Consider the following 27974-nt stretch of genomic DNA (forward strand, 5'->3'; position numbering starts at 1 on the left):
GAGGGGCCGCGCCAAGATGGCGGCGGCGGCAGCGGTCTGAGGAGCGGCCGGGGCTCCCCGCGCTCCCCCCGCGGCCCCGCCGGCCTCTTTTGGGGACTCCCCGCGGCTTCGGGGGGCTCGGGGAGAGCGCGGAGATGGCGGAGGAGAAGAAGCTGAAGCTGAGCCACACGCTGCTGCCCGCCGAGTCCATGAAGGTGATGGCGGAGGCCATGGGGGTGCCGGGGCTCTCTGAGGAGACGTGTCAGCTGCTGGCGGAGGAGGCGAGCTACCGCCTCAAGGAGGTGGCGCAGGTGAGGGGGACACCTCCAGATTTGGGGGGGTTCAGGAGCCCCTTGGATCCCTCAGGTTTGGGGGGGAGGGGGGTGAACAGGGGGAAACTCCAAAATTTGGGGGCTGGGACCCCCTCAGAGCTCAAAATTCCCTTTTTCCTCACCCACGCCACCTCCAAACCCCTCCTGAAGCCCATAATCCCCCCCAAATTCCCTTTCCCGCCATTTTCCCATTCTTGACCCCCTTTTTCCCTCCAAAACATCATTTTTACCTCTTAATTCCTCACAAAATCTCATTTTCTCCCCTTTTTTCCCACCCTAAACCCCCTTTTCACCTCCCCACTGCACTTCAACACCTCAAATCTCCTCTCCCCCCCAATTTTCCCATCTCAATCCCATTTTTCGTCTGTTTTCCCCTTCTTTTTCCTAATTTTAAACATTTTTTCTCTCTTTTCCCCCCTTTCCCCCTGAAATCCCCCCCCAATCCCGTCTTGAATCTCCTCTTTCCCCCAAAATCCCCTCACAAATCCTTTTTCCCCCCTAAACTCTCTCTGAATCCTTTTTTCCCCTCTAATTCTCCCCCAAAATCTCTTTTTTTTCCCCCACAGGATTCTCTCAAGTTCATGCACATGGGGAAGAGAAGGAAACTCACAACGGCAGACGTGGATTTTGCCTTGAAATTGAAAAATGTGGAGGTAAAACTGCCCAAAAATTGAAAAATTACCTTCAAAATCAATGGAGAGGCCCCCCTCAAATTGAGGAAATCCCCCTAAAATCAAGGGAAAATCTTCCAAAACTGAAAGAAATTCCCACAAAATTTAAGGAAAACACCCATTTCCACCCTTTCCCAGCTGCTGTACAGCTTCAATGCTCAGGAGTTCATCCTGAGGGAAAACCTCCCAAAACTGATGGAAATATCCCCAAAACTGAGGGAAATTCCCACAAAATTGAGGGAAAATCGCCTTAAAATTCAGGAAAATTCCCAAAACTTGAGAGAAATCTCCCCAAAATCCAGAAAACCCTCAGTTTGTTTTTTTTTCCCATTTGCCAGCCTCTGTATGGGTTTCACACGCAGGGGTTCATCCTGAGGGAAAACCTCCTAAAATTGAGGGAAATATCTCCAAAACTGAAGGAAATATTTCCAAAACTGAGGGAAATTCTCACGAATCCAAGGGAAACTCCCACAAAACTGAGGGAAGACCTCTCAAACTGAGGGGAAACACCTCAAATCTGAGGGAAATCTCCACAAATTCAAGGGAAACTCCCTCATAACTGTGAGAACTATGCCCAAATCTGAAGGAAATATCCCCAAAACTGAGGGAAATTCCCACAAACTGAGGGGAAACACCACAAATCTGAGGGAAATTCCAACAAAACTGAGGGAAAATCCCCCATAAAATCCAGGAAAATCCCCATTTTTTTCCCCATTTTTCCCCGTTTTTCAGCCGCTGTACGGGTTCCACGCGCAGGAGTTCATCCTGAGGGAAAACCTCTAAAACCTGAGGGGGAAGAGCCCAAATCTGAGGGGAAACACCCCCTAAAATCCCATAAAATCCAGGAAAATCCCCATTTTTCCCCTTTTTCCCCCGTTTTTCAGCCGCTGTACGGGTTCCATGCACAGGAGCTCATCCTGAGGAAAAACCTCTAAAACCTGAGGGGGAAGAGCCCAAATCTGAGGGGAAACACCCCCTAAAATCCCATAAAATCCAGGAAAATCCCCATTTTTCCCCATTTTTCCCCGTTTTTCAGCCACTGTACGGGTTCCACGCGTAGGAGTTCATCCTGAGGGAAAACCTCTAAAACCTGAGGGGGAAGAGCCCAAATCTGAGGGGAAACACCCCAAATCTGAGGGGAAACCCCCCCTAAAATCCCATAAAATCCAGGAAAATCCCCATTTTTTTCCCTTTTTTCCCCATTTCTCCCCGTTTTTCAGCCGCTGTACGGGTTCCACGCGCAGGAGTTCATCCTGAGGAAAAACCTCTAAAACCTGAGGGGGAAGAGCCCAAATCTGAGGGGAAACACGCCCTAAAATCCCATAAAATCCAGGAAAATCCCCATTTTTCCCCATTTTTCCCCATTTTTCAGCCGCTGTACGGGTTCCACGCGCAGGAGTTCATCCTGAGGGAAAACCTCTAAAACCTGAGGGGGAAGAGCCCAAATCTGAGGGGAAACACCCCCTAAAATCCCATGAAATCCAGGAAAATCCCCATTTTTCCCCATTTCTCCCCATTTTTCAGCCGCTGTACGGGTTCCACGCGCAGGAGTTCATCCTGAGGGAAAACCTCTGAAACCTGAGGGGGAAGAGCCCAAATCTGAGGGAAACCCCCCCCTAAAATCCCATAAAATCCAGGAAAATCCCCATTTTTCCCCATTTTTCCCCGTTTTTCAGCCACTGTACGGGTTCCACGCGTAGGAGTTCATCCTGAGGGAAAACCTCTGAAACCTGAGGGGGAAGAGCCCAAATCTGAGGGAAACCCCCCCCTAAAATCCCATAAAATCCAGGAAAATCCCCATTTTTCCCCATTTTTCCCCGTTTTTCAGCCACTGTACGGGTTCCACGCGTAGGAGTTCATCCTGAGGGAAAACCTCTAAAACCTGAGGGGGAAGAGCCCAAATCCGAGGGGAAACACCCCAAATCTGAGGGGAAACCCCCCCTAAAATCCCATAAAATCCCGGAAAATCCCCATTTTTTTCCCTTTTTTCCCCATTTCTCCCCGTTTTTCAGCCGCTGTACGGGTTCCACGCGCAGGAGTTCATCCCGTTCCGCTTTGCCAGCGGCGGCGGGCGCGAGCTCTATTTCTACGAGGAGAAGGAGGTGGATCTGAGCGACATCATCAACACGCCCCTGCCCAGGGTGCCCCTCGACGTCTGCCTCAAGGGTGGGAGGGCGTCTGGGGGCGATTTCGGGGGAATTTGGGGGGATTTTGGGGAATATAAAGAGGGTTTGGGGGGATTTTGGGGGATATAAAAGGTATTTGGGGGGATTTTGGGAATATAAAGGGGGTTTGGGGGGGAATTTGGGGAATATAAAGGGGGTTTGGGGGGATTTTGGGGAAATTAAGGGGGTTTGGGGGGGGTTTTGGGGAATATAAAGGGGGTTTGGGGGGATTTTGGGGAATATAAAGGGGGTTTGGGGGGGATTTTGGGGAATATAAAGGGGGTTTGGGGGCATTTTGGGGAATATAAAAGGCATTTGGGGGGGTTTGGGGGATTTGGGGAATATAAAGAGGGGTTTGGGGGGGATTTTGAAGAATATAAAGGGGATTTGGGGAGATATAAAGGGGATTTGAGGGGGTTTGGGGAAATTAATGGGGTTTGGGCGAATATAAAGGGGGGTTTGGGGGGGAATTTGGGAAATATAAAGGGGGTTTGGGGGATATAAAAGGTATTTGGGGGGGTTTGGGGGATTTGGGGAATATAAAGAGGGGTTTGGGGGGGATTTTGGGGAATAGAAAGAGGATTTGGGGGAATATAAAGGGGATTTGAGGGGGTTTGGGGAAATTAATGGGGTTTAGGGGGATTTGGGGGAATATAAAGGGGGTTTGGGGGGATTTTGGGGGATATAAAGGGGGTTTGGGGGGGAATTTGGGAAATATAAAGGGGGTTTGGGGGGGATTTTGGGGGATATAAAAGGTATTTGGGGGGGTTTGGGGGATTTGGGGAATATAAAGGGGGGTTTGGGGGGGATAGAAAGGGGATTTTGGGGGGTTTGGGGGGGATTTTGGGGGATATAAAGGGGATTTGGGGGAAATTAGGGGGCTTTGGGAGGGATTGGAGGGAATACAGAGGGGGTTTGAGGGGATTTTGGGGAAATCAGAGGGGTTTGGGGGGAGTTCTGAGGGATTTGGGGGGAAATTAGGGGGGTTTGGGGGGATTTTGGGGAATATAAAGGATTTGAGGGGGTTTTGGGGAGTATAAAGGGGATTTTGGGGGGGTTTTGGGGAATCTAAAGGGGATTTTGAGGGGATTTGGAGGGATTTTGGGGAAATTAGAGGAATTTGGGGGGAGTTCTGAGGGATTTGAGGGAAATTAGGGGGGTTTGGGAGGGATTTTGGGGACTATAAGGGGGATTTTGGGGAAATTAGAGGGGTTTGGGAGGGATTTTGGGGGGATTTGGGGGGAATTAGGGGCGTTTGGGAGGGATTTTGGGGACTATAAAGGGGATTTGGGGGAATTAGGGGGGATTTTGGGGAATATGAAGGGGATTTGGGGGATTTTGGGGGTTTGGGAGGGAATTTTGGGAGGAGTTCTGGGGGGATTTGGGGGAATTTTGGGGCTTTTGCGGAGTTTGCAGGGAGTTTTGGGGGATTTTGGGGTGTTCAGAGGGGGATTTTGGGGTGGTTTAAGGGGGATTTTGGGGGAATTTTGGGTGTTCAAAGGGGAATTTTGGGGGATTTTGGGGCGGTTTAAGGGGAATTTTGGGGTGGTTCAAGAGGGAATTTTGGGGGGTTTTGGGGTGGTTTTAGGGGGATTTTGGGGGGGTGGCCATGGGGGTTTTTCAAATCTACAGAATTTGGGGAGGGGGTGGATTTGGGCATTCTGGAGATGATTTTGGGGTGATCCCAGCCTGATTTCCCCATTTTTGGGGTGTCCCCCCCTCAGCCCACTGGCTCAGCATTGAGGGGGTGCAGCCGGCGATCCCCGAAAACCCCCCGCCAGGTGAGAGAGCCCAAAAAGCCCAAAACCACCCCAAAGCCACCCCAAAATCCTCCAAATCCCCTTTAAACCTCCCCAAAAACCCCAAATCCCCCTTAAACCACCCCAAATCCCCCTTAAACCACCCCAAAACCACCCCAAAATCCTCCAAATCCCCTTTAAACCATCCCAAAAACCCCAAATCCCCCTTAAACCACCCCAAATCCCCCTTAAACCACCCCCAAACCACCCCAAAATCCTCCAAATCCCCTTTAAACCACCCCCAAAACCCCAAATCCCCCTTAAACCTCCCCAAATCCCCCTTAAACCACCCCAAAACCACCCCAAAATCCTCCAAATCCCCTTTAAACCATCCCAAAAACCCCAAATCCCCCTTGAACCAGCCAAAGTCCCACCACAAAAACCCCAAATCCCCCTTTAACCACCCCAAATCCCCCTTCAACCACCCATTGTCCTCACAAAAACCCCAAATCCCATGAACCACCCCAAATCCCCCCCCAAAATTTCCTAAATCCCCTTAAACTTCACCAAATCCCCCTTAAACCATCCCAAAACCCCCAAATCTCTCTGTAACCATTCCCTAAATCCCCAAATCCCCCTTTAAGCTCCCTAAATCCCCCCAAAAAACCTCAAATCCCACTTCAACCACCCAACCTCCCCCACAAAACCCCCCAAATGCCCCCAAAATCCCCTTCAAACCACCCCAAAATCCCTCAAATCCCCTTCAAACCACCCCAAAATCCCTCAAATCCCCTTCAAACCACCCCAAAATCCCTCAAATCCCCTTCAAACCACCCCAAAATCCCTCAAATCCCCTTCAAACCACCCCAAAATCCCTCAAATCCTATTTAAACCACCCCAAAATCCCTCAAATCCCCCTCAAACCACCCCAAAATCCCTCAAATTCCCCTTAAAGCACTCCAAAATCCCTCAAATCCCCCTCAAACCACACCAAAATCCCTCAAATCCCCCCCAAATCCACTTTACACCCTCCAAAATCCCCCTTAAACCACCCCAAATCCCCCCCAAAATCCCCAAAATCCACCCCAAAACCCCCCAACCCCCCCAAATCTGGGGCTTTTCCCCTCCCTCCCCATTCTGGGGTCCCCAGGGATGTTTGGGGTGCCCCAGAGATATTTTGGGGTGCCCCCGACCCCATTTTGTGCCCTCCAGACCCCATTTTGGGGTGCCCCCGACCCCATTTTGTGCCCTCCAGACCCCATTTTGGGGTGCCCCCGACCCCATTTTGTGCCCTCCAGACCCCATTTTGGGGTGCCCCCGACCCCATTTTGTGCCCTCCAGACCCCATTTTGGGGTGCCCCCGACGCCATTTTGTGCCCCTAGGAAGGTTTTGGGGTGCCCCTGACTCCATTTGGGGTCCCCATTAATATTTTGGGGTGCCCCTGAGCCCATTTTGTGCCCCCCTGAGCCCATTTTGTGCCCCCCAGGAAGGTTTTGGGGTGCCCCTCACCCTATTTTGTGCCCCCCTGACCCCATTTTGGGTTCCCATTGATATTTTGGGGTGCCCCTGAGCCCATTTTGTGCCCCAGGGATATTTTGGGGTCCCCAAGGAGGTTTTTGGGGTCCCCCAGGATGATTTTGGGGTGCCCCTGACCCCATTTTGGGGTCCCTAGGAAGGTTTTGGGGTGTCCCTGACCCCATTATTTTTGCCCCCAGGGATATTTTGGGGTCCCCATTGATATTTTGGGGGGCCCCTGACCCCATTTTGCGGTGCCCTAACCCCATTTGGGGTCCCCAGTGATATTTTGGGGTGCCCCTGACCCCATTTTGTGCCCCCCTGACCCCATTTTGGGGCCCCCAGTCCCCATTTTCTTGCCCCCAGCCCCCATTTTTTTGCCCCCAGACCCAATTTTGGGGTCCCAGGATGATTTTGGGGTCCCCTCACCCCCATTTTTGCCCCCCAGCCCCCAAAGAGCAGCACAAGGCCGAGGCCACGGAGCCCCTGAGGGACATTTGGGGTGCCCTGACCCCATTTTGGGGCCCCCAGCCCCCATTTTTTTGCCCCCAGCCCCCTTTTTTTGCCCCCAGCCCCCATTTTTCTGCCCCCCAGACCCAATTTTGGGGTGCCCAGGATGATTTTGGGGTCCCCTCACCCCCAGTTTTGCCCCCCAGCCCCCAAGGAGCAGCACAAGGCCGAGGCCACGGAGCCCCTGAGGGACATTTGGGGTGCCCTGACCCCATTTTGGGGCCCCCAGCCCCCATTTTTTTGCCCCCAGCCCCCTTTTTTTGCCCCCAGCCCCCATTTTTCTGCCCCCCAGACCCAATTTTGGGGTCCCCAGGATGATTTTGGGGTCCCCTCACCCCCATTTTCCCCCCCCGCCCCCAAGGAGCAGCACAAGGCCGAGGCCACAGAGCCCCTGAGGGACATTTGGGGTGCCCTGACCCCATTTTTTTGCCCCCAGCCCCCATTTTTTGCCCCCAGCCCCCATTTTTTTGCTCCCTGCCCCCTCTTCTGCCCCCCAGACCCAATTTTGGGGTCCCAGGATGATTTTGGGGTCCCCTCACCCCCATTTTTGCCCCCCAGCCCCCAAGGAGCAGCACAAGGCCGAGGCCACAGAGCCCCTGAGGGACATTTGGGGTGCCCTGACCCCATTTTTTTGCCCCCAGACCCCATTTTTTGCCCCCAGCCCCCATTTTTTTGCTCCCTGCCCCCTCTTCTGCCCCCCAGACCCAATTTTGGGGTCCCCAGGATGATTTTGGGGTCCCCTCACCCCCATTTTTGCCCCCCAGCCCCCAAGGAGCAGCACAAGGCCGAGGCCACGGAGCCCCTGAGGGACATTTGGGGTGCCCTGACCCCATTTTGGGGCCCCCAGCCCCCATTTTCTTGCCCCCAGCCCCCATTTTTTGCCCCCAGACCCCATTTTCTGCCCTTAGGATGATTTTGGGGTGCCCCTGACCCCATTTTGGGGTCCCCTCACCCCCATTTTGGGGTCCCTTCACCCCATTTTCCCCCCCCGCCCCCAAGGAGCAGCACAAGGCCGAGGCCACGGAGCCCCTGAGGGACATTTGGGGTGCCCTGACCCCATTTTTTTGCCCCCAGCCCCCATTTTTTGCCCCCAGCCCCCATTTTTTTGCTCCCTGCCCCCTCTTCTGCCCCCCAGACCCAATTTTGGGGTCCCAGGATGATTTTGGGGTCCCCTCACCCCCATTTTCCCCCCCCGCCCCCAAGGAGCAGCACAAGGCCGAGGCCACAGAGCCCCTGAGGGACATTTGGGGTGCCCTGACCCCATTTTTTTGCCCCCAGCCCCCATTTTTTGCCCCCAGCCCCCATTTTTTTGCTCCCTGCCCCCTCTTCTGCCCCCCAGACCCAATTTTGGGGTCCCAGGATGATTTTGGGGTCCCCTCACCCCCATTTTTGCCCCCCAGCCCCCAAGGAGCAGCACAAGGCCGAGGCCACGGAGCCCCTGAGGGACATTTTGGGGTGCCCTGACCCCATTTTGTGCCCCCCAGCCCCCATTTTCTTGCCCCCAGCCCCCATTTTTTGCCCCCAGACCCCATTTTCTGCCCTTAGGATGATTTTGGGGTGCCCCTGACCCCATTTTGGGGTCCCCTCACCCCCATTTTGGGGTCCCCTCACTCCATTTTCCCCCCCCGCCCCCAAGGAGCAGCACAAGGCCGAGGCCACAGAGCCCCTGAGGGACATTTTGGGGTGCCCTGACCCCATTTTTTTGCCCCCAGCCCCCATTTTTTGCCCCCAGCCCCCATTTTTTTGCTCCCTGCACCCTCTTCTGCCCCCCAGACCCAATTTTGGGGTCCCAGGATGATTTTGGGGTCCCTTCACCCCCATTTTCCCCCCCAGCCCCCAAGGAGCAGCACAAGGCCGAGGCCACGGAGCCCCTGAGGGACATTTTGGGGTGCCCTGACCCCATTTTTTTGCCCCCAGACCCCATTTTCTGACCCCCTGACCCAATTTTGGGGTCCCCAGGATGATTTTGGGGTCCCCTCACCCCATTTTTCCCCCCAGCCCCCAAGGAGCAGCAGAAGGCCGAGGCCACGGAGCCCCTGAAATCGGCCAAGCCCGGCCAGGAGGACGAGGGGGGGACCCCAAAACCCAAAGGGCCCGGGGGGGCCGGGGGCGACGGCAAAGGTGGGGACTGGGGGGGTTCAGGGGGGGATTTGGGGGTTCAGGGGGGGATTTAGGGGGTTAAAGGGGGATTTGGGATTTTTGGGGGGGAATTTTGGGGGCCTTGGGGGGGTTCAAAGGGGATTTTGGGGGATTTTTGGGGGGTTCAGTTGGGGTTTGGGGGTGGGTAAAAGGGGATTTGGGGGGTTCGGGGTGGTTTAAAAGGGATTTTTGAGGTGTTCAGGGGGGATTTGGGGGGGGTCAGAGGGGATTTTGGGGGGTTTTGGGGTGGTTAAAGGGGGATTTGGGGGATTTTTGGGGGGAATTTTGGGGATTTGGGGGGTCTTGGAGGGGGATTTGGGGGGGTTAAAGGGGATTTGGGGGGATTTTGGGGGGTTTAAAGGGGTTTTTGGGGTGGTTAGAGGGGGATTTTGGGAGGGTTTTCAGGGGTTTAAAAGGGATTTGGGGGTTCATGAGGGATTTGGGGGGGATTTTGGGGGTCAATCGGGATTTTGGGGGGATTTGGGGGGTTTAAGGGGGATTTGAGGGGGTTTAAAGGGGGATTTTGGGGGATTTTTGGGGGAATTTTGGGGTGTTCGGGGGAGTTTAAGGGGGATTTTTGGGGGGGTTCATGGGCGATTTGGGGGGGTTTGGGGGAGCAGGGGGGATTTTGGGGGGATTTTTGGGGTGTTCAGGGGAGTTTCAAGGGGATTTGGGGGGGGCTTGGGGGGTCAATGGGGATTTTGGGGGGTTTAAGGGGGATTTTTGGGGGGTTCAAGGGTGATTTGGGGATTTAAAGGGGGGTTTGGGGGGGTTCAAAGGGGTTTTGGAGATGTTTTTTTGGGGTTCAAGGGAATTTTTGGGGGGAATTTTGGAGGTTTGGGGGGAATTTTGGAGGTTTGGGGGGTTTAAAGGGGGGTTCAAAGGGGTTTTGGAGATGTTTTTTTGGGGTTCAAGGGAATTTTTGGGGGGATTTTTGGAGGTTTGGGGGGTTTAAAAGGGGTTTGGGGGGTTCAAAGGGGGGTTCAAAGGGGTTTTGGAGATGTTTTTTTGGGGTTCAAGGGGGATTTTTTGGGGGGATTTTTGGGGGTTGGGGGGGTTTTAAAGGGATTTGAGGGATTTTGGGGGGATTTGGGGGATTTTGGGGGGGTTTAAAGGGGATTTGGGGGCGTTTAAGGGGGATTTGAGGGGGCTTAAAGGGAGATTTGGGGAGTTTTGGGGGGTTTGGGGGGGGTTCAAAGGGGATTTGGGGGATTTTTGGGGGGAATTTTGGGGATTTGGGGGGGTTAAAGGGGATTTTGGGGGGTTAATTGGGGATTTGGGGGGGTTTAAAGGGGATTTTGGGGGGTTAATTGGGGATTTGGGGGGGTTTAAAGGGGTTTTTGGGGTGGTTAAAGGGGGATTTTGGGGGGGTTTTGAGGGGTTTAAAAGGGATTTTGGGGGGATTTTGGGGGTCAATCGGGATATTGGGATTTTTTGGGGGATTTGGGATATTTTGGGGTGTCCATCGGGGTCAGGGGGGCTCAGTGTGATGTTGGGGTGTCGCTGAGATTTGGGGGTGCCCCCCAGGCAAGGAGAAGAATCCCCCCTTGTTTTGGGGCCATTGAGATTTGGGGTTCCTTATAGGATTTTTGGGTTTCCCATTGGGATTTTTGGGGTTCCTTATAGGATTTTTGGGGTTCCCATTGGGATTTTGGGGTTCCCATTGGGATTTTGGGGTTCCTTATAGGATTTTTGGGGTTCCCATTTGGATTTGGGTTTTCCATGGGATTTTGGGGTTCCCAATGAGATTTGGGGTTCCCATTGGGATTTTGGGGTTCCTTATAGGATTTTTGGGGTTCCCATTGGGATTTGGGATTTTTAGGGGGGTTCTTTGGGGTGTCGCTGAGATTTGGGGTCCCCCCCAGGCAAGGAGAAGAATCCCCCCTTGTTTTGGGGCCATTGGGATTTGGGGTTCCCATTGGGATTTTTGGGGTTCCTTATAGGATTTTTGGGGTTCCCATTGGGATTTGGGTTTCCCATTGGGATTTGGGGTTCCCATTGGGATTTGGGGTTCCTTATAGAATTTTTGGGGTTCCCATTGGGATTTGGGGTTCCTTATAGAATTTTTGGGGTTCCCATTGGGATTTGGGGTTCCCATTGGGATTTTGGGGTTCCTTATAGGATTTTTGGGGTTCCCATTGGGATTTTTGGGGTTCCCATTGGGATTTTTGGGTTTCCCATTGGGATTTTGGGGTTCCTTATAGGATTTTTGGGGTTCCCATTGGGATTTGGGGTTCCTTATAGGATTTTTGGGGTTCCCATTGGGATTTTGGGGTTCCCATTGGGATTTTGGGGTTCCTTATAGGATTTTTGGGGTTCCCATTGGGATTTGGGATTTTTAGGGGGGTTCTTTGGGGTGTCGCTGAGATTTGGGGTCCCCCCCAGGCAAGGAGAAGAATCCCCCCTTGTTTTGGGGCCATTGGGATTTTTGGGTTTCCTTTGGGATTTTGGGGTTCCTTATAGGATTTTTGGGGTTGCATTGGGATTTGGGATATTTTGGGGTGTCCATCGGGGTCAGGGGGGTCTCAGTGTGATCTTGGGGTGTCGCTGAGGTTTTGGGGTCCCCCCCAGGCAAGGAGAAGAAGCCGCCGCTGCTGGAGGGGCCCCCCCTGCGGCTGAAGGCGCGCAGCGTGCACGAGCTCTCGGTGGAGCAGCAGCTCTACTACAAGGAGATCACCGAGGCCTGCGTGGGCTCCTGCGAGGCCAAACGGGCCGTGAGTCACCCCCAAAACCCCCCAAAGACACCCCAAAGACACCCCAAAAAATCCCATTAAAACCCCCCAAAAAATCCCATAAGAATGGCAAAAATTCCCCCCAAAAATCCCATAAAAATGGCAAAAATTCCCCCAAAAATCCCATGAAAATCCCATAAAAATGGCACCAAAAATCCCATAAAAATCCCCCAAAAAATCCCATTCAAACCCCCAAAAAATCCCATAAAAATGGCAAAAATTCCCAAAAAAAAACCCCAAAAAATCCCATTAAAATTCCCCCAAAATCGGCTCCTACAAGGAGATCAAACGGGCCGTGAGTCACCCCAGAAACACCCAAAACCACCCAAAAAAAATCCCATAAAAATCCCATAAAAATTGCAAAACATTCCTCAAAAAATCCCCCCAAAAATCACCCGAAAAATCCCATAAAAATCCCATAAAAATTGCAAAAAAATCCCCCCAAAAATCCCAAAAAATCCCAAAAAATCCCATAAAATTCCCCATAAAAATCCCATAAAAATGGCGCAAAAATTCCCATAAAAATCCCCCCAAAAATCCCATAAAAATCCCATAAAAATTGCAAAAAATTCCTCAAAAAATCCCCCAAAAAAACCCCCGAAAAATCCCATAAAAATCCCATAAAATTCCCCATAAAAACCCCATAAAAATGGCACAAAAATCAGCTCTACTCCAAGGAGATCACCGAGGCCTGCGTGGGCTCCTGCGAGGCCAAACAGGCCGTGAGTCACCCCCAAAACCCCCCAAACACACCCCAAAAAATCCCATTAAAATCCCCAAAAAATCCCATAAGAATGGCAAAAATTCCCCCCAAAAATCCCATAAAAATGGCAAAAATTCCCCCAAAATCCCATGAAAATCCCATAAAAATGGCACCAAAAATCCCATAAAAATCCCCCAAAAAATCCCATTCAAACCCCCAAAAAATCCCATAAAAATGGCAAAAATTCCCCAAAAAAACCCCCAGAAAATCCCATAAAATTCCCCCAAAATCGGCTCCTACGAGCAGATCAAACGGGCCGTGAGTCACCCCAGAAACACCCAAAAAATCCCATAAAAATCCCATAAAAATTGCAAAACATTCATCAAAAAATCCCCCAAAAAATCCCATAAAAATCCCATAAAAATCCCATTAAAATGGCACAAAAAATCCCATTAAAACCCCAAAAAATCCCATAAAAATCCCTCAAAAAATTCCATTAAAATCCCATAAAAATCCCCAAAAAATCCCATTAAAATGGCACAAAATGCCACAAAATGGCCCCAAAGCCACCCCCAGATGTCCCCAAATGTCCCAAAAATGTCCCCAAATGTCCCCACTGTCCCCAATGTCTCCAATCCCTCCAATGTCCCCAAATGTCCCCACTGTCCCAAATGTCCCCGATGTCCCCAATGTCCCCAAATGTCCCAAATGTCCCCAATGTCCCCAAATGTCCCAAATGTCCCCAATGTCCCCAAATGTCCCCGATGTCCCCAAATGTCCCAAATGTCCCCAATGTCCCCAAATGTCCCCAATGTCCCCATGTCCCCCCCGTTGCAGGAGGCCCTGCAGAGCATCGCCACCGACCCCGGGCTGTACCAGATGCTGCCGCGCTTCAGCACCTTCATCTCCGAGGGGGTGAGCGCCCCAAAATGCCTGAAATGCACCCCAAAAATCCACCCCAAAATCCCTGAAATGCACCCCAAAATCCACCCCGAAATCCCTGAAATTCACCCCAAAATCCACCCCGAAATCCCTTAAATTCACCCCAAAATCCACCCCAAAATCCACCCCAAAATCCCTGAAATTCACTCCAAATTCCACCCCAAAGTCCACCCCAAAATCCCTGAAATGCACCCCAAAATCCACCCCAAAATCCAGCCCAAGATTCCTGAAATTCACCCCAAAATCCACCCCAAAATCCACCCCAAAATCCACCCCAAAATCCACCCCAAAATCCCCGGGATTCACCCCAAAATCCACCCCAAGATCCCTGAAATTCACCCCAAAATCCACCCCAAAATCCCTGAGATTCACCCCAAAACCTGACCCAAAATCCCTGAAATTCACCTCAAAATCCCCGGGATTCACCCCAAAACCTGCCCTGAAATCTCCGGGATTCACCCTAAAACCTGACCCAAAATCCCTGAAATTCACCCCCAAAATCCACCCCAAAATCCACCCCAAAATCCCTGGGATTCACCCCAAAATCCACCCCAAAATCCCTGAAATTCACCCCAAAATTCATCCCAAAATCCACCCCAAAATCCATGAAATTCACCCCAAAATCCACCCCAAAATCCCTGAAATTCACCCCAAAATTCATCCCAAAATCCCTGAAATTCACCCCAAAACTGCCCTGAAATCCCAAGAACAGCCCCAAACTCCCAGGAGTGTCCCCGATGTCCCCAAGGTGTCCCCAATGTCCCCAATCCCATTTTTTCTTATTTTCCCCCATTTTTTCCCAATGTCCCCCAATCCCAAAAATGTCCCCAATGTCCCCAAATCCCCCCAATGTCCCCCAAATATCCCAAATCCCATAAATGTCCCCACTCCCCCCAATGTCCCCAAATGTCCCCAATCCTTGCTGATGTCCCCAGTCCCCCCAATGTCCCCAATCCCATTTTTTCCCAAATTTCCCCCATTTTTTCCCAATCCCCCCAATCCCCATTAACGTCCCCAATGTCCCCCCAATGTCCCCAATGTGTTCTCACTGTCCCCACGGTGTCCCCAATGTCCCCACTGTCCCCAATGTCCCCACTGTGCCCAATGTCCCCAGTGTCCCCAATCCCCATCAATATCCCCAATGTCCCCAGTGTCCCCACAATGTCCCCACTGTCCCCAGTGTCCCCAAATCCCCCCAATGTCCCCAATGTCCCCAATCCCCATCAATATCCCCGATGTCCCCGCTGTCCCCAATGTTCCCACTGTCCCCAATTCCCCACTGTCCCCACTGTCCCCAATGTCCCCAATGTCCCCATGGTGTCCCCACTGTCCCCAATGTCCCCAGTGTCCCCAATCCCCATCAATATCCCCAATGTCCCCACTGTCCCCACTGTCCCCAATGTCCCCACTGTCCCCACAATGTCCCCAGTGTCCCCAGTGTCCCCAATGTCCCCAGTGTCCCCATGGTGTCCCTAATGTCCCCAATGTCCCCAATCCCCATCAATGTCCCCAATGTCCCCAGTGTCCCCACAATGTCCCCAATGTCCCCACTGTCCCCACTGTCCCCAATGTCCCCACTGTCCCCACAATGTCCCCAGTGTCCCCAGTGTCCCCAGTGTCCCCAATCCCCATCAATGTCCCCACTGTCCCCAATGTCCCCACTGTGCCCAATGTCCCCAATTCCCCAGTGTCCCCATGGTGTCCCCAATGTCCCCAATTCCCCAGTGTCCCCAATCCCCATCAATATCCCCAATGTCCCCAATGTCCCCACAATGTCCCCACAATGTCCCCACTGCTGTCCCCAGGTGCGGGTGAACGTGGTGCAGAACAATCTGGCGCTGCTCATCTACCTGATGAGGATGGTGAAGGCCCTGATGGACAACCCCACCCTGTACCTGGAGAAATACGTGAGTGACGTCACCCGTGTCACCTGTGTGTCACCTGACTGTCACCTGAGTGTCACCTGGGTCACCTGTGTGTCACCTGGGTCACCTGAGTCACCTCACCTGTGTCACCTCCTGTCCCCATGTGCCCTTAACAAGTCCCAAAGGTGTCCCCAGCCTGTCCCCAGGTGCCCCAAACCTGTCCCCAGGTGCCCCAAACCTGTCCCCAGCTGTCCCCAAGTGTCCCAAACTTGTCCTGAACTGTCCCAAACCTGTCCCAGATGTTTTCAGACCTCTCCCAACCTGTCCCCAAGTGTCCCCACTGATGTCCCCAAGTGCCCCAAACCTGTCCCCAAGTGTCCCAAATTTGCCTCCAGGTGTCCCAAACCTGTCCCAAAGCTGTCCCCAACCTGTCCCCAAGTGTCCCAAATCTGTCCCCAATTGTCCCAAAGTGTCCTCAATGTGTCCCCAGGTGTCCCCAAGTGCCACAAACCTGTCCCCAAGTGCCACAAACGTTTCCAAACCTGTCCCCAAGTGTCTCCAACCCTGTCCCCAGACTTGTCCCAGGTGTCCCCAAGTGCCCCAAACCTGTCCCCAGGTGTCCCAAACCTGTCCCAGATGTTTTCAGACCTCTCCCAACCTGTCCCCAAGTGTCCCCGCTGATGTCCCCAAGTGTCCCAAAGTGTCCCACACCTGTCCCCAGGTGTCCCAAATTTGCCTCCAGGTGTCCCAAACCTGTCCCCAACCTGTCCCCAAGTGCCCCAAACCTGTCCCAAACCTGTCCCCAGGTGTCCCAAACCTGTCCCAGATGTTTTCAAACCTCTCCCAACCTGTCCCCAACAATGTCCCCAGGTGTCCCCAAGTGTCCCAAACCTGTCCCCAAGTGTCCCAAACCTGTCCCCAGGTGTCCCCAAGTGTCCCAAACCTGATCTAAATGTTTCCAGACCTGTCCCCAAGTGTCCCAAAGGTGTCCCAAGCCTGTCCCCAAGTGTCCCCACCGATGTCCCCAGTGTCCCCAAAGTGTCCCCAGGTGTCCCCGTTGGTGTCCCCAGCTGCACGAGCTGACCCCGGCGGTGATGCCGTGCATCGTCAGCCGCCAGCTGTGCCTGCGCCCAGATGTGCGCAGCCCACAAACTGTCCCCAACCTGTCCCCAAACTGTCCCCAAGTGCTCCAAACCTGTCCCAAAGGTGTCCCCAGGTGTCCCCAAGTGTCCTGAACCTCTCCCAAAGTGTCCCCAACCTGTCCCCAAGTGCTCCAAACCTGTCCCCAAGTGTCCTCAGGCGCCCCAAACCTGTCCCAAAGGTGTCCCCAGGTGTCCCAAACCTGTCCCAAATGTTTTCCAACCTCTCCCAAAGTGTCCCCAAAGTGTCCCCAACGATGTCTCCAAGTGTCCCCGTTGGTGTCCCCAGCTGCACGAGCTGATCCCGGCGGTGATGACGTGCATCGTCAGCCGCCAGCTGTGCCTGCGCCCAGATGTTGACAACCACTGGGCGCTGCGGGACTTCGCCGCGCGGCTGGTGGCGCAGGTGTGCAAGAACTTCAGCACCACCACCAACAACATCCAGTCCCGCATCACCAAGACCTTCACCAAGGTGGGATTCTGGGGCAAAAAACGGGGATTTTGGGTCAAAAATGGGATTTGTGGGGTTAAAAATGGGATTTGTGGGGTCAGAAATGGGGATTTGGGGTGTGCAAGAACTCCAGCACCAGCACCAACAACAGCCAGTCCCGCATCACCAAGACCTTCACCAAGGTGGGATTCTGGGGCAAAAAACGGGGATTTTGGGTCAAAAATGGGATTTGTGGGGTTAAAAATGGGATTTGTGGGGTCAGAAATGGGGATTTGGGGTGTGCAAGAACTCCAGCACCAGCACCAACAACAGCCAGTCCCGCATCACCAAGACCTTCACCAAGGTGGGATTCTGGGGCAAAAAACGGGGATTTTGGGTCAAAAATGGGATTTGTGGGGTTAAAAATGGGATTTGTGGGGTCAGAAATGGGGATTTGGGGTGTGCAAGAACTCCAGCACCAGCACCAACAACAGCCAGTCCCGCATCACCAAGACCTTCACCAAGGTGGGATTCTGGGGCAAAAAACGGGGATTTTGGGTCAAAAATGGGATTTGTGGGGTTAAAAATGGGATTTGTGGGGTCAGAAATGGGGATTTGGGGTGTGCAAGAACTCCAGCACCAGCACCAACAACAGCCAGTCCCGCATCACCAAGACCTTCACCAAGGTGGGATTCTGGGGCAAAAAACGGGGATTTTGGGTCAAAAATGGGATTTGTGGGGTTAAAAATGGGATTTATTAGGTTAAAAATGGGGATTTGGGGTGTGCAAGAACTTCAGCACCAGCACCAACAACAGCCAGTCCTGATCACCAAGACCTTCACCAAGGTGGGAATTTGGGGGAAAAAAATTGAGATTTTGGGTCAAAAATGGGATTTGTGGGGTTAAAAATGGGATTTATGGGGTCAAAAATGGGATTTGTGGGGTTAAAGATGGGATTTATGGGGTCAAAAATGGGGATTTGGGGTGTGCAAGAACTTCAGCACCAGCACCAACAACAGCCAGTGCTGATCACCAAAACCTTCACCAAGGTGGGAATTTGAGGGAAAAAAATTGAGATTTTGGGTCAAAAATGGGATTTGTGGGGTTAAAAATGGGATTTATGGGGTCAAAAATGGGATTTATGGGGTTAAAAATGGGATTTATGGGGTTAAAAATGGGGATTTGGGGTGTGCAAGAACTTCAGCACCAGCACCAACAGCAGCCAGTGCTGATCACCAAAACCTTCACCAAGGTGGGAATTTGGGGGAAAAAAATTGAGATTTTGGGTCAAAAATGGGATTTGTGGGGTTAAAAATGGGATTTGTGGGGTCAAAAATGGGATTTGTGGGGTCAGAAATGGGATTTGTGGGGTTAAAAATGGGATTTGTGGGGTCAGAAATGGGGATTTGGGGTGTGCAAGAACTCCAGCACCAGCACCAACAGCCAGTCCTGATCACCAAGACCTTCACCAAGGTGGGAATTTGGGGTTAAAAACGGGGATTTTGGGTTTGGGCTCAGGGATTTGGGGTCAGAATTTGGGATTTGGAGTCAGGATTTGGGGTTTGGGATTTGGATTTGGGATTTGGGCTCAGGGATTCGGGGTCAGGATTCAGGGTGAGGATTTGGGGTTCGGGGTCAGGGTTTGGGATTTGGGGTTCGGATTTGGGGTCAGGATTTGGGATTTAGGGTTTGGGATTTGGGGTTTGGGGTCAGGATTGGGGATTTGGGGGTCAGAGTCAGGGTTTGGGGTCAGGATTTGGGATTTGGGGTCAGGATTTTGAGTCAGGATTTGGGATTCAGGCTCAGGGATTTTGGGTCAGGATTTGGGGTTTGGGGTCAGGATTTGGGGTTTGGGGTCAGGGTGTGGGATTTGGGGGTCAGAGTCAGGGTTTGGGGTCAGGATTTGGGGTTTGGGGTCAGGATTTGGGGTTTGGGGTGAGGATTCGGCGCTTGGGCTCAGGGATTTGGGGTTCAGAGTCAGGGTTTGGGATTTGGGGTGAGGATTTGGGATTTGGAGTGAGGATTTCGGGACAGGATTTGGGGTTTGGGGTCACAGTTTGGCATTTTGGGTCAGGATTTGGGATTTGGGGTCAGGACTTTGGGTGAGGATTTTGGGTCAGGATTTGGGATTTGGGGTCAGGATTTTGGGTCAGGATTTTGGGTCAGGATTTGGGATTTGGGGTCAGGATTTGGGATTTGGGGTCAGGATTTTGGGTCAGGATTTGGGATTCAGGCTCAGGATTTTGGGTCAGGATTTGGGATTCAGGCTCAGGGATTTGGGGTTTGGGGTCAAGGGTTGGGATTTGGGGTTTGTGGTCACAGTTTGGGGTTTGGGATTCGGGCTCAGGGATCCGGGGTCAGGATTTGGGATTTGGGGTCCCAGTTTGGGGTTTGGGGTCCCAGTTTGGGGTTTGGGGTGACAGTTTGGGGTTTTGGGTTTGGGGATTGGGGTCCCAGTTTGGGGTTTGGGGATTGGGGTCCCAGTTTGGGGTTTGGGGTCCCAGTTTGGGGTTTGGGGATTGGGGTCCCAGTTTGGGGTTTGGGGTTTGGGGTCCCAGTTTGGGGTTTGGGGTCCCAGTTTGGGGTCCCAGTTTGGGGTTTGGGGTTTTGGGTTTGGGGTGACATTTGGGGTTTGGGGTTTGGGGTGACAGTTTGGGGTTTGGGGTCCCAGTTTGGGGTTTGGGGTTTGGGGTGACATTTGGGGTGACAGTTTGGGGTTTGGGTGACATTTGGGGTCCCCGCAGAGCTGGGTTGATGACAAGACGCCCTGGACCACGCGGTACGGATCCATCGCGGGGCTGGCGGAGCTGGGACACGACGTGAGTGACACTGGGGACACCTGGGGACACCTGGGGACACACCTGTGACACCTGGGGACATCTGGGAGACACCTGGGGACACACCTGGGGACACCTGGGGACACACCTGGGGGCACATCTGGGGACACCTGGGGGCACATCTGGGGACACCTGGGGACACACCTGGGGACACACCTCTGACACCTGGGGGCACACCTGGGACACACCTGGGGACACCTGGGGACATCTGGGGACACCTGGGACACTGCAGGGACACTGCAGGGACACTGCAGGGACACCTGGGGACATCTGTGGGGACACCTGGGGACACACCTGGGGACATCTGGGAACACCTGGGGACATCTGTGACACCTGGGACATCACCTGGGGACACCTGTGGGGACATCTGGGACATCACCTGTGACACCTGGGGACACTCCAGGGACACCTGGGGACACCTTGGGGACGCCTGGGGACATCTGGGGAGACACCTGGGACACACTTGGGACATCACCTGTGACACCTGGACACACCTGGGGACACCTGGGGACATCTGTGGGGACACCTGGGACACACCTGGGGACATCTATGACACCTGGGACATCACCTGTGACACCTGGAGACTCTCCAGGGACACCTGGGGACACCTTGGGGACACCTGGGGACACCTGGGGAAACCTGGGGGACACCTGGGGAAACTTGGGGACACCTTGGGGACACCTGGGGAAACTTGGGGACACCTTGGGGACACCTGGGGACACCTGGGGACATCGGTGACACCTGGGACATCACCTGGGGACACCTGGGGACACCTCCTGTGACACCTGGGGACACCTGGGAGACACCTTGGGGACACACCTGGGGACACCTGTGTTATGTCCCCAATGTCCCCAATGTCCCCAGTGTCCCCATCAGTGTCCCCGTGGTGTCCCCAGGTGATCAAGACCCTGATCCTGCCGCGGCTGCCGGCCGAGGGCGAGCGCGTGCGGAACATTCTGGAAGGGCCGGTGGTGAGCACCATCGACCGCATCGGGGCTGACCACGTGCAGAGCCTGCTGCTGGTGAGACTGGGGACATCGGGGACACCTTGGGGACATCGGGGGGATTGGGGACATTGGGGACACTGGGGACATCGGGGACATTGGGGACAGTGGGGACATTAATGGCGTGAGCACCATCGACCGCATCGGGGCTGACCACGTGCAGAGCCTGCTGCTGGTGAGACTGGGGACATCGGGGGGATTGGGGACATCGGGGGGATTGGGGACACTGGGGACATCGGGGACATTGGGGACATTGGGGACAGTGGGGACATTGGGGACATTGGGGACAGTGGGGACATTAATGGCGTGAGCACCATCGACCGCATCGGGGCTGACCACGTGCAGAGCCTGCTGCTGGTGAGACACTGGGGACATCGGGGACACCTTGGGGACATCGGGGTCATTGGGGGGATTGGGGACATTGGGGACACCTTGGGGACACTGGGGACATTTGGGACAGTTGGGACATTGGGGACATTGAGGACACGGGGTCAGCACCATCGACTGTATTGGAGCTGACCATGTGCAGAGCCTGCTGCTGGTGAGATGGGGGACATTGGGGACACCTTGGGGACATCGGGGTCATTGGGGGGATTGGGGACATTGGGGACACAGGGTCAGCACCATCGACCGCATCGGGGCTGACCATGTGCAGAGCCTGCTGCTGGTGAGACACTGGGGACACTGGGGACACCTTGGGGACACTGAGGGCATTGGGGACAGTGGGGACATTGGGGACAGTGGGGACACGGGGTCAGCACCATCGACTGTATTGGAGCTGACCATGTGCAGAGCCTGCTGCTGGTGAGACACTGGGAGCACTGGGGACATTGGGGACACCTTGGGGACACTGGGGACATCGGGGACACTGGGGGGATTGGGGACATTGGGGACACTGGGTGAGCACCATTGACTGTATTGGAGCTGACCACGTGCAGAGCCTGCTGCTGGTGAGACACTGGGGACATCAATGGGGACATTGGGGACATTGGGGGGATTGGGGACATTGGGGACATTGGGGACATTTGGGGACATTGGGGACATTAATGGGGTGAGCACCATCGACGGCATCGGGGCTGATCATGTACAGAGCCTGCTGCTGGTGAGACACTGGGGACATCAATGGGGACACTGGGGACATTAATGGGGACATTGGGGACACTGGGGACATTGGGGGGATTGGGGACATTGGGAGCATTGGGGAATTTGGGGACACTGGAGACACATAAGGACAACCTGTGTCCCCAGTGTCCCCAGTGCTGTCCCTTTGTGTCCCCACAGAAGCGCTGTGCCCCAGTGCTGCGATATCCCCATGATGTCCCCAATGTCACTCTAATGTCACTCTGATGTCCCCAGTGATGTCCCCAGTGTCCCCAGTGTCACTCTGATGTCACTCTAATGTCACTCTCCTGTCCCCACAGAAGCACTGCGCCCCGGTGCTGGCCATGCCGATGGTGTCCCCAATGTCACTCTGCTGTCACTCTGATGTCCCCAATGTCCCTTTGTGTCCCCACAGAAGCACTGCGCCCCCTGCTGGCCATGCCAATGGTGTCCCCAATGACGTCCCCAATGTCACTCTGCTGTCACTCTGATGTCCCCAATGTCACTTTCCTGTCCCCACAGAAGCACTGCGCCCCGGTGCTGGCCATGCCGATGGTGTCCCTGCTGTCACTCTGCTGTCACTCTGATGTCCCCAATGTCCCTTTGTGTCCCCACAGAAGCACTGCGCCCCCTGCTGGCCATGCCAATGGTGTCCCTGCTGTCACTCTGCTGTCACTCTGATGTCCCCAATGTCATTTTCCTGTCCCCACAGAAGCACTGCGCCCCCTGCTGGCCATGCCGATGGTGTCCCCAATGATGTCCCCAATGTCACTCTGCTGTCACTCTGATGTCCCCAATGTCACTTTCCTGTCCCCACAGAAGCACTGCGCCCCCTGCTGGCCATGCCGATGGTGTCCCCAATGATGTCCCCAATGTCCCTTTGTGTCCCCACAGAAGCACTGCGCCCCCTGCTGGCCATGCCAATGGTGTCCCCAATGATGTCCCCAATGTCACTCTGCTGTCACTCTGATGTCCCCAATGTCACTTTCCTGTCCCCACAGAAGCACTGCGCCCCCTGCTGGCCATGCCGATGGTGTCCCCAATGATGTCCCCAATGTCACTCTGCTGTCACTCTGATGTCCCCAATGTCCCTTTGTGTCCCCACAGAAGCACTGCGCCCCGGTGCTGGCCAAGGCGCGCGCCCCCCCCGACAGCCCCGAGTGTTACCGCGGCGATTTCGGGTACCTGGGGGGGCTCCTCTGCTCACACGTGGTGAAGGCGAGAGCCCAGGCGGCGCTGCAGGCCCAGCAGGTCAACAGGACCACGCTCACCATCACCCAGGTGACACTCGGGGACATTGGGGACATCAGGGACATTGGGGACAATGGGGACATTGGGGGGATTGAACTGAATGGGGACATCGGGGGGATTGGGGACAGTGGGGACATTGGGGACACTGGGGACATGGGGGGCACAGGTGGCCCTGCAGGCCCAGCAGGTCAACAGGACCACGCTCACCATCATGCAGGTGACACTTGGGGACATTTGGGGACACTTGGGGACATGTCCCCAGTGTCCCCCCTAATGCTGTCCTTGTGTCCCCAATGTCCCCAATCCTCCCCAATCCCCTCCACGTCCCCAATGTCCCCAAACCCCATAATGTCCCCAATAACTGTCCCTTGTCCCCGCAGCTGCACCCCACGCTGACGCTGTCCCTGTGTCCCCACTGTCCCCAATAACTGTCCCCACTGTCCCCACTGTCCCCAATAACTGTCCCCACTGTCCCCGCAGCCGCGCCCCACGCTGATGCTGTCCCTGTGTCCCCAATGTCCCCACTGTCCCCAATAACTGTCCCCACTGTCCCCAATAACTGTCCCCTGTCCCCGCAGCCGCGCCCCACGCTGACGCTGTCGCTGTGTCCCCAATGTCCCCAATAACTGTCACTGTGTCCCCAGTGTCCCCAATAACTGTCCCCACTGTACCCGCAGCTGCACCCCACGCTGACGCTGTCCCTGTGTCCCCAATAACTGTCCCCTGTCCCCTGTCCCTGCAGCTGCGCCCCACGCTGACGCTGTCCCTGTGTCCCCAATGTCCCCAATAACTGTCACTGTGTCCCCAGTGTCCCCAATAACTGTCCCCACTGTCCCCGCAGCCGCGCCCCACGCTGATGCTGTCCCTGTGTCCCCAATGTCCCCACTGTCCCCAATAACTGTCCCCACTGTCCCCAATAACTGTCCCCTGTCCCCGCAGCCGCGCCCCACGCTGACGCTGTCGCTGTGTCCCCAATGTCTCCAATAACTGTCACTGTGTCCCCAGTGTCCCCAATAACTGTCCCCACTGTACCCGCAGCTGCACCCCACGCTGACGCTGTCCCCAATGTCCCCAATAACTGTCCCCTGTCCCCTGTCCCTGCAGCTGCGCCCCACGCTGACGCTGTCCCTGTGTCCCTGTGTCCCCAATAACTGTCACTGTGTCCCCAGTGTCCCCAATAACTGTCCCCACTGTACCCGCAGCTGCACCCCACGCTGACGCTGTCCCTGTGTCCCCAATAACTGTCCCCTGTCCCCTGTCCCTGCAGCTGCGCCCCACGCTGACGCTGTCCCTGTGTCCCCACTGTCCCCAATAACTGTCACTGTGTCCCCAATAACTGTCCCCATGTCCCTGCAGCCGCGCCCCACGCTGACGCTGTCGCTGTGTCCCCAATGTCCCCAGTAACTGTCCCTGTGTCCCCAATAACTGTCCCCATGTCCCTGCAGCCGCGCCCCACGCTGACGCTGTCCCTGTGTCCCTGTGTCCCCAGTAACTGTCACTGTGTCCCCAATAACTGTCCCCATGTCCCTGCAGCCGCGCCCCACGCTGACGCTGTCGCTGTGTCCCCAATGTCCCCAGTAACTGTCCCTGTGTCCCCAATAACTGTCCCCATGTCCCTGCAGCCGCGCCCCACGCTGACGCTGTCGCAGGCCCCGCAGGCCCCGGGCGCCGCCCCGCGCCCCCCCAGCATCATCAAGGTGCCCAGCGCCATCGCGCTGCCCGTGCCCGTGCCCGTGCCCACGCTGGCCCCCGGGCGCCCCGGGACCCCCACGCAGCCGTCACCGCCGCCCCCCAAGTTCATCGTCATGTCCTCGGCCAGCAGCGCCGGCCAGCAGGTATGGGGACACTGGGGACAGCGGGGACAATGGGGACGTTGGGGATGTTTGGGACAGTGGGGACAATGGGGACAGTGGGGGGATTGGGGATGTTGGGGACAGTGGGGACAGTGGGGACAATGGGGACATTGGGGGCGTTGGGGACAGTGGGGACAGTGGGGGGATTGGGGACAGTGGGGACATTGGGGGGTTTGGGGATGTTCGGGACATTGGGGGCGTTGGGGACAATGGGGACAGTGGGGACGATGGGGACATTTGGAGGTTGGGGACATAGGGGACATTGGGGACGTTGGGGACGTTGGGGGGATTGGGGACGTTGGGGATGTTGGGGACAGCGGGGACACTGAGGGGACATGGGGGATGTTGGCAAAAATGGGGAAAAATTGGGAAAAAATGGGATTGGGGACATTGGGGACATTGGGGACACTGGGGGGACATTGGGTACAGAGGCAGGGACAAGAGGGGACAGTGGGGACACAGCAAGGCGACAAGGAGGGGACATTGGGGACAAAGGCAGGGTTACAAGAAGGGGACATTGGGGACACAGCAAGGCGACAAGGGGGGACACTGGGGACAGAGGCAGGGTCACAATGAGGGGACACTGGGGACACAGCACGGGGACATTGGGACATTGGGGACACAGCAGGGGACATTGGGGACACAGCAGGGTCACAATGAGGGGACACTGGGGACAGAGGCAGGGCCACAATGAGGGGACATTGGGGACACAGCAGGGTCACAATGAGGGGACATTGGGGACAGAGGCAGGGGGACATTGGGGACACAGCAGGGTCACAATGAGGGGACGTTGGGGACACAGCAGGGTCACAATGAGGGGACATTGGGGACACAGCAGGGTCACAATAAGGGGACATTGGGGACAGAGGCAGGGGGACATTGGGGACACAGCAGGGTCACAATGAGGGGACATTGGGGACAGAGGCAGGGGACAAGAGGGGACATTGGGGACACAGCAGGGTCACAATGAGGGGACATTGGGGACACAGCAGGGGGACATTGGGGACACAGCAGGGTCACAATGAGGGGACACTGGGGACAGAGGCAGGGGACAAGAGGGGACATTGGGGACACAGCAGGGTCACAATGAGGGGACACTGGGGACACAGCACGGGGACATTTCACGCGTTCGGTGCCACCGCGGTGCCACCACCGCCGCCGCCGCCGCCGGTGTCCCCAGGTGATCACGCTGAGCACGTCGCCCGCGCCCACGGCCACGTCCCCCGTCACCAGCACCGTCCCCAGCGTGCAGCCGCTGGTCAAGCTGGTGTCCCCCGCTGTCCCCAGCAGCGCCGCCACCAGCAGCGCCACCACCACCAGCGGTGCCACCGGCGGCGGCGTCCCCGGCGCCGTGCAGAAATACATCGTGGTGTCCCTGCCGCCCGCCGCCGCCGCCGCCGCGGGTGACGCGCCCAAGGGCGCCAACGCCACCGTCACCGGCGCCACCGTGACCGGCGCCACCCCCGCCGCCCGCGCCGCAGCTGTCCCCGAGCGCCGCCGGCGGCTCGCCGTCCGCCCCGGGCGCCACCAAGGGTGAGGCTGCTGGGGACAGTCCCCAACAAGGGGCCGGCGGGGTCACCCTCAGGGCCAACGGGGGCACGGGGACGCAGGAGCCGCCGGCGGGGCAGTGACAGCGGCGGGGGCGCCGCGGTGGCACCCGGGGACACCGGAGGGGCACCAGAGTGTCACCTAAGTGTCACCAAAGTGTCACCAGAGTGTCCCCAGAGGGGTCTCAGTGTCACCGAGGGTCACCAAAGGGGTTCCAGTGTCCCCAGAGTGTCCCCAGTGTCCCTGAAGTGTCACCAAGGGGCACCAGAGGGGTCTCAGTGCCACCGAGGGTCACCAAAGGGGTTCCAGTGTCACCAAAGTGTCCCCAGAGTGTCCCCAGTGTCCCTGAAGTGTCCCCAAGGGGCACCAGAGGGGTCTCAGTGCCACCAAGGGTCACCAAAGTGTCCCCAGAGGGGTCTCAGTGTCACCGAGGGTCACCAAAGGGGTTCCAGTGTCACCAAAGTGTCCCCAGAGTGTCCCCAGTGTCGCTGAAGTGTCACCAAGTGTCCCCAGAGGGGTCTCAGTGTCCCTGAAGTGTCCCTGAGGGGCACCAGAGTGTCCCCAGTGTCACCAGAGGGCTTCCAGGGTCACCAGAGTGTCCCCAGAGTGTCCCCAGTGTCCCTGAAGTGTCCCCAAGGGGCACCAGAGGGGTCTCAGTGTCCCTGAAGTGTCACCGAGGGGCAGCAGAGTGTCCCCAGTGTCACCAGAGGGGTTCCAGGGTCACCAGAGTGTCCCCAAGGGGTCCCAGTGTCACCAGAGTGTCACCAAGGGACATCAGAGGGGTCCCAGGGTCACCAGAGTGTCACCAAAGTGTCCCCGGGGGGTCTCAGTGTCACCAAGGGGTCCCTAAAGTGTCACCAAGGGGGCACCGGGGTCACCAGAGGGGTCCCAGTGTCCCCAAAGTGTCCCCAGAGTGTCCCTGGCTCCCTCTAGGAAGGATGGGGGGGGGTTTGAGTGTCCCCAGGGTGTCCCCAAAATGTCCCTGGGTCCCTCCATGGGGACAGAGGGTGTCCCCAAAAGTGTCCCCAAAGTGTCCCCCAGGTGTCCCCCTGGTGTCCCCCCGCACGGGGGCTGTGTGGAACTCAATAAACTCCCAGTCCATCCCAGTGCCTCCCAGTGTTTGCACAAGCCCCGCCCCTTTCACGCACGGAACCTATTAAGCCCCGCCCATTCCCACATGTGGACACCCAAAGCCCCCCCGAACACTAAGCTCCGCCCATTCCCATATATGGCCATCTAAACCCCGCCCCTTTATCACTGTAATCCCGCCGGCCCCGCCCCTCCCCGCCAGGCCCCGCCCCTTCGTGCGCTTAACCAAGTAGGCCCCGCCCATCCCCATATGTGGCGGTCTAAGTCCCGCCCCTTTATTATCTTGATCGCACAAGCCCCGCCCCTCGCTCCGGGCCCCGCCCCCTCCCCTTTCCCCCCTTTCCCAACCCCAAAATTGCCCAAAACTGCCCCAAATCCCCCCTGGGAGGGGGCGGGGCCGCCCCAGTTCAAACCAGTGGCTCCCAGTGA

At 55.8% G+C, this 27974-nt stretch overlaps 1 protein-coding gene across 1 annotated transcript; it reads left to right on the plus strand.

Annotated features, from left to right (window-relative positions):
* Nucleotides 1-27552, plus strand: TAF6 (TATA-box binding protein associated factor 6). Its single transcript, XM_058823008.1, has 14 exons — nucleotides 1-290; nucleotides 878-964; nucleotides 2995-3148; nucleotides 4872-4928; nucleotides 8911-9033; nucleotides 11623-11765; nucleotides 13324-13401; nucleotides 15234-15335; nucleotides 16722-16904; nucleotides 19607-19681; nucleotides 20596-20721; nucleotides 22912-23085; nucleotides 24678-24890; nucleotides 26089-27552. The coding sequence occupies exons 1-14, from the start codon at nucleotides 135-137 to the stop codon at nucleotides 26443-26445; spliced, it is 2028 nt and encodes a 675-aa protein (XP_058678991.1). The 5' UTR covers nucleotides 1-134; the 3' UTR covers nucleotides 26446-27552.
* Nucleotides 27553-27974: the final 422 nt, after the last annotated feature.

This window comes from Ammospiza caudacuta, chromosome 36, assembly GCF_027887145.1.
Source record: "Ammospiza caudacuta isolate bAmmCau1 chromosome 36, bAmmCau1.pri, whole genome shotgun sequence".
NCBI classification, from domain to species: domain Eukaryota; kingdom Metazoa; phylum Chordata; class Aves; order Passeriformes; family Passerellidae; genus Ammospiza; species Ammospiza caudacuta.

What these genes read in the sequence shown, in the direction of transcription:
- TAF6 (XM_058823008.1), top strand. Translation starts at nt 135, where the DNA reads ATGGCGGAGGAGAAGAAGCTGAAGCTGAGCCACACGCTGCTGCCCGCC. An exon ending in CCCCGAAAACCCCCCGCCAG is followed by an intron (nt 4,929 to 8,910) that starts GTGAGAGAGCCC and finishes TTTTCCCCCCAG; the next exon opens with CCCCCAAGGAGCAGCAGAAG. An exon ending in ACGTGCAGAGCCTGCTGCTG is followed by an intron (nt 20,722 to 22,911) that starts GTGAGACTGGGG and finishes GTGTCCCCACAG; the next exon opens with AAGCACTGCGCCCCGGTGCT.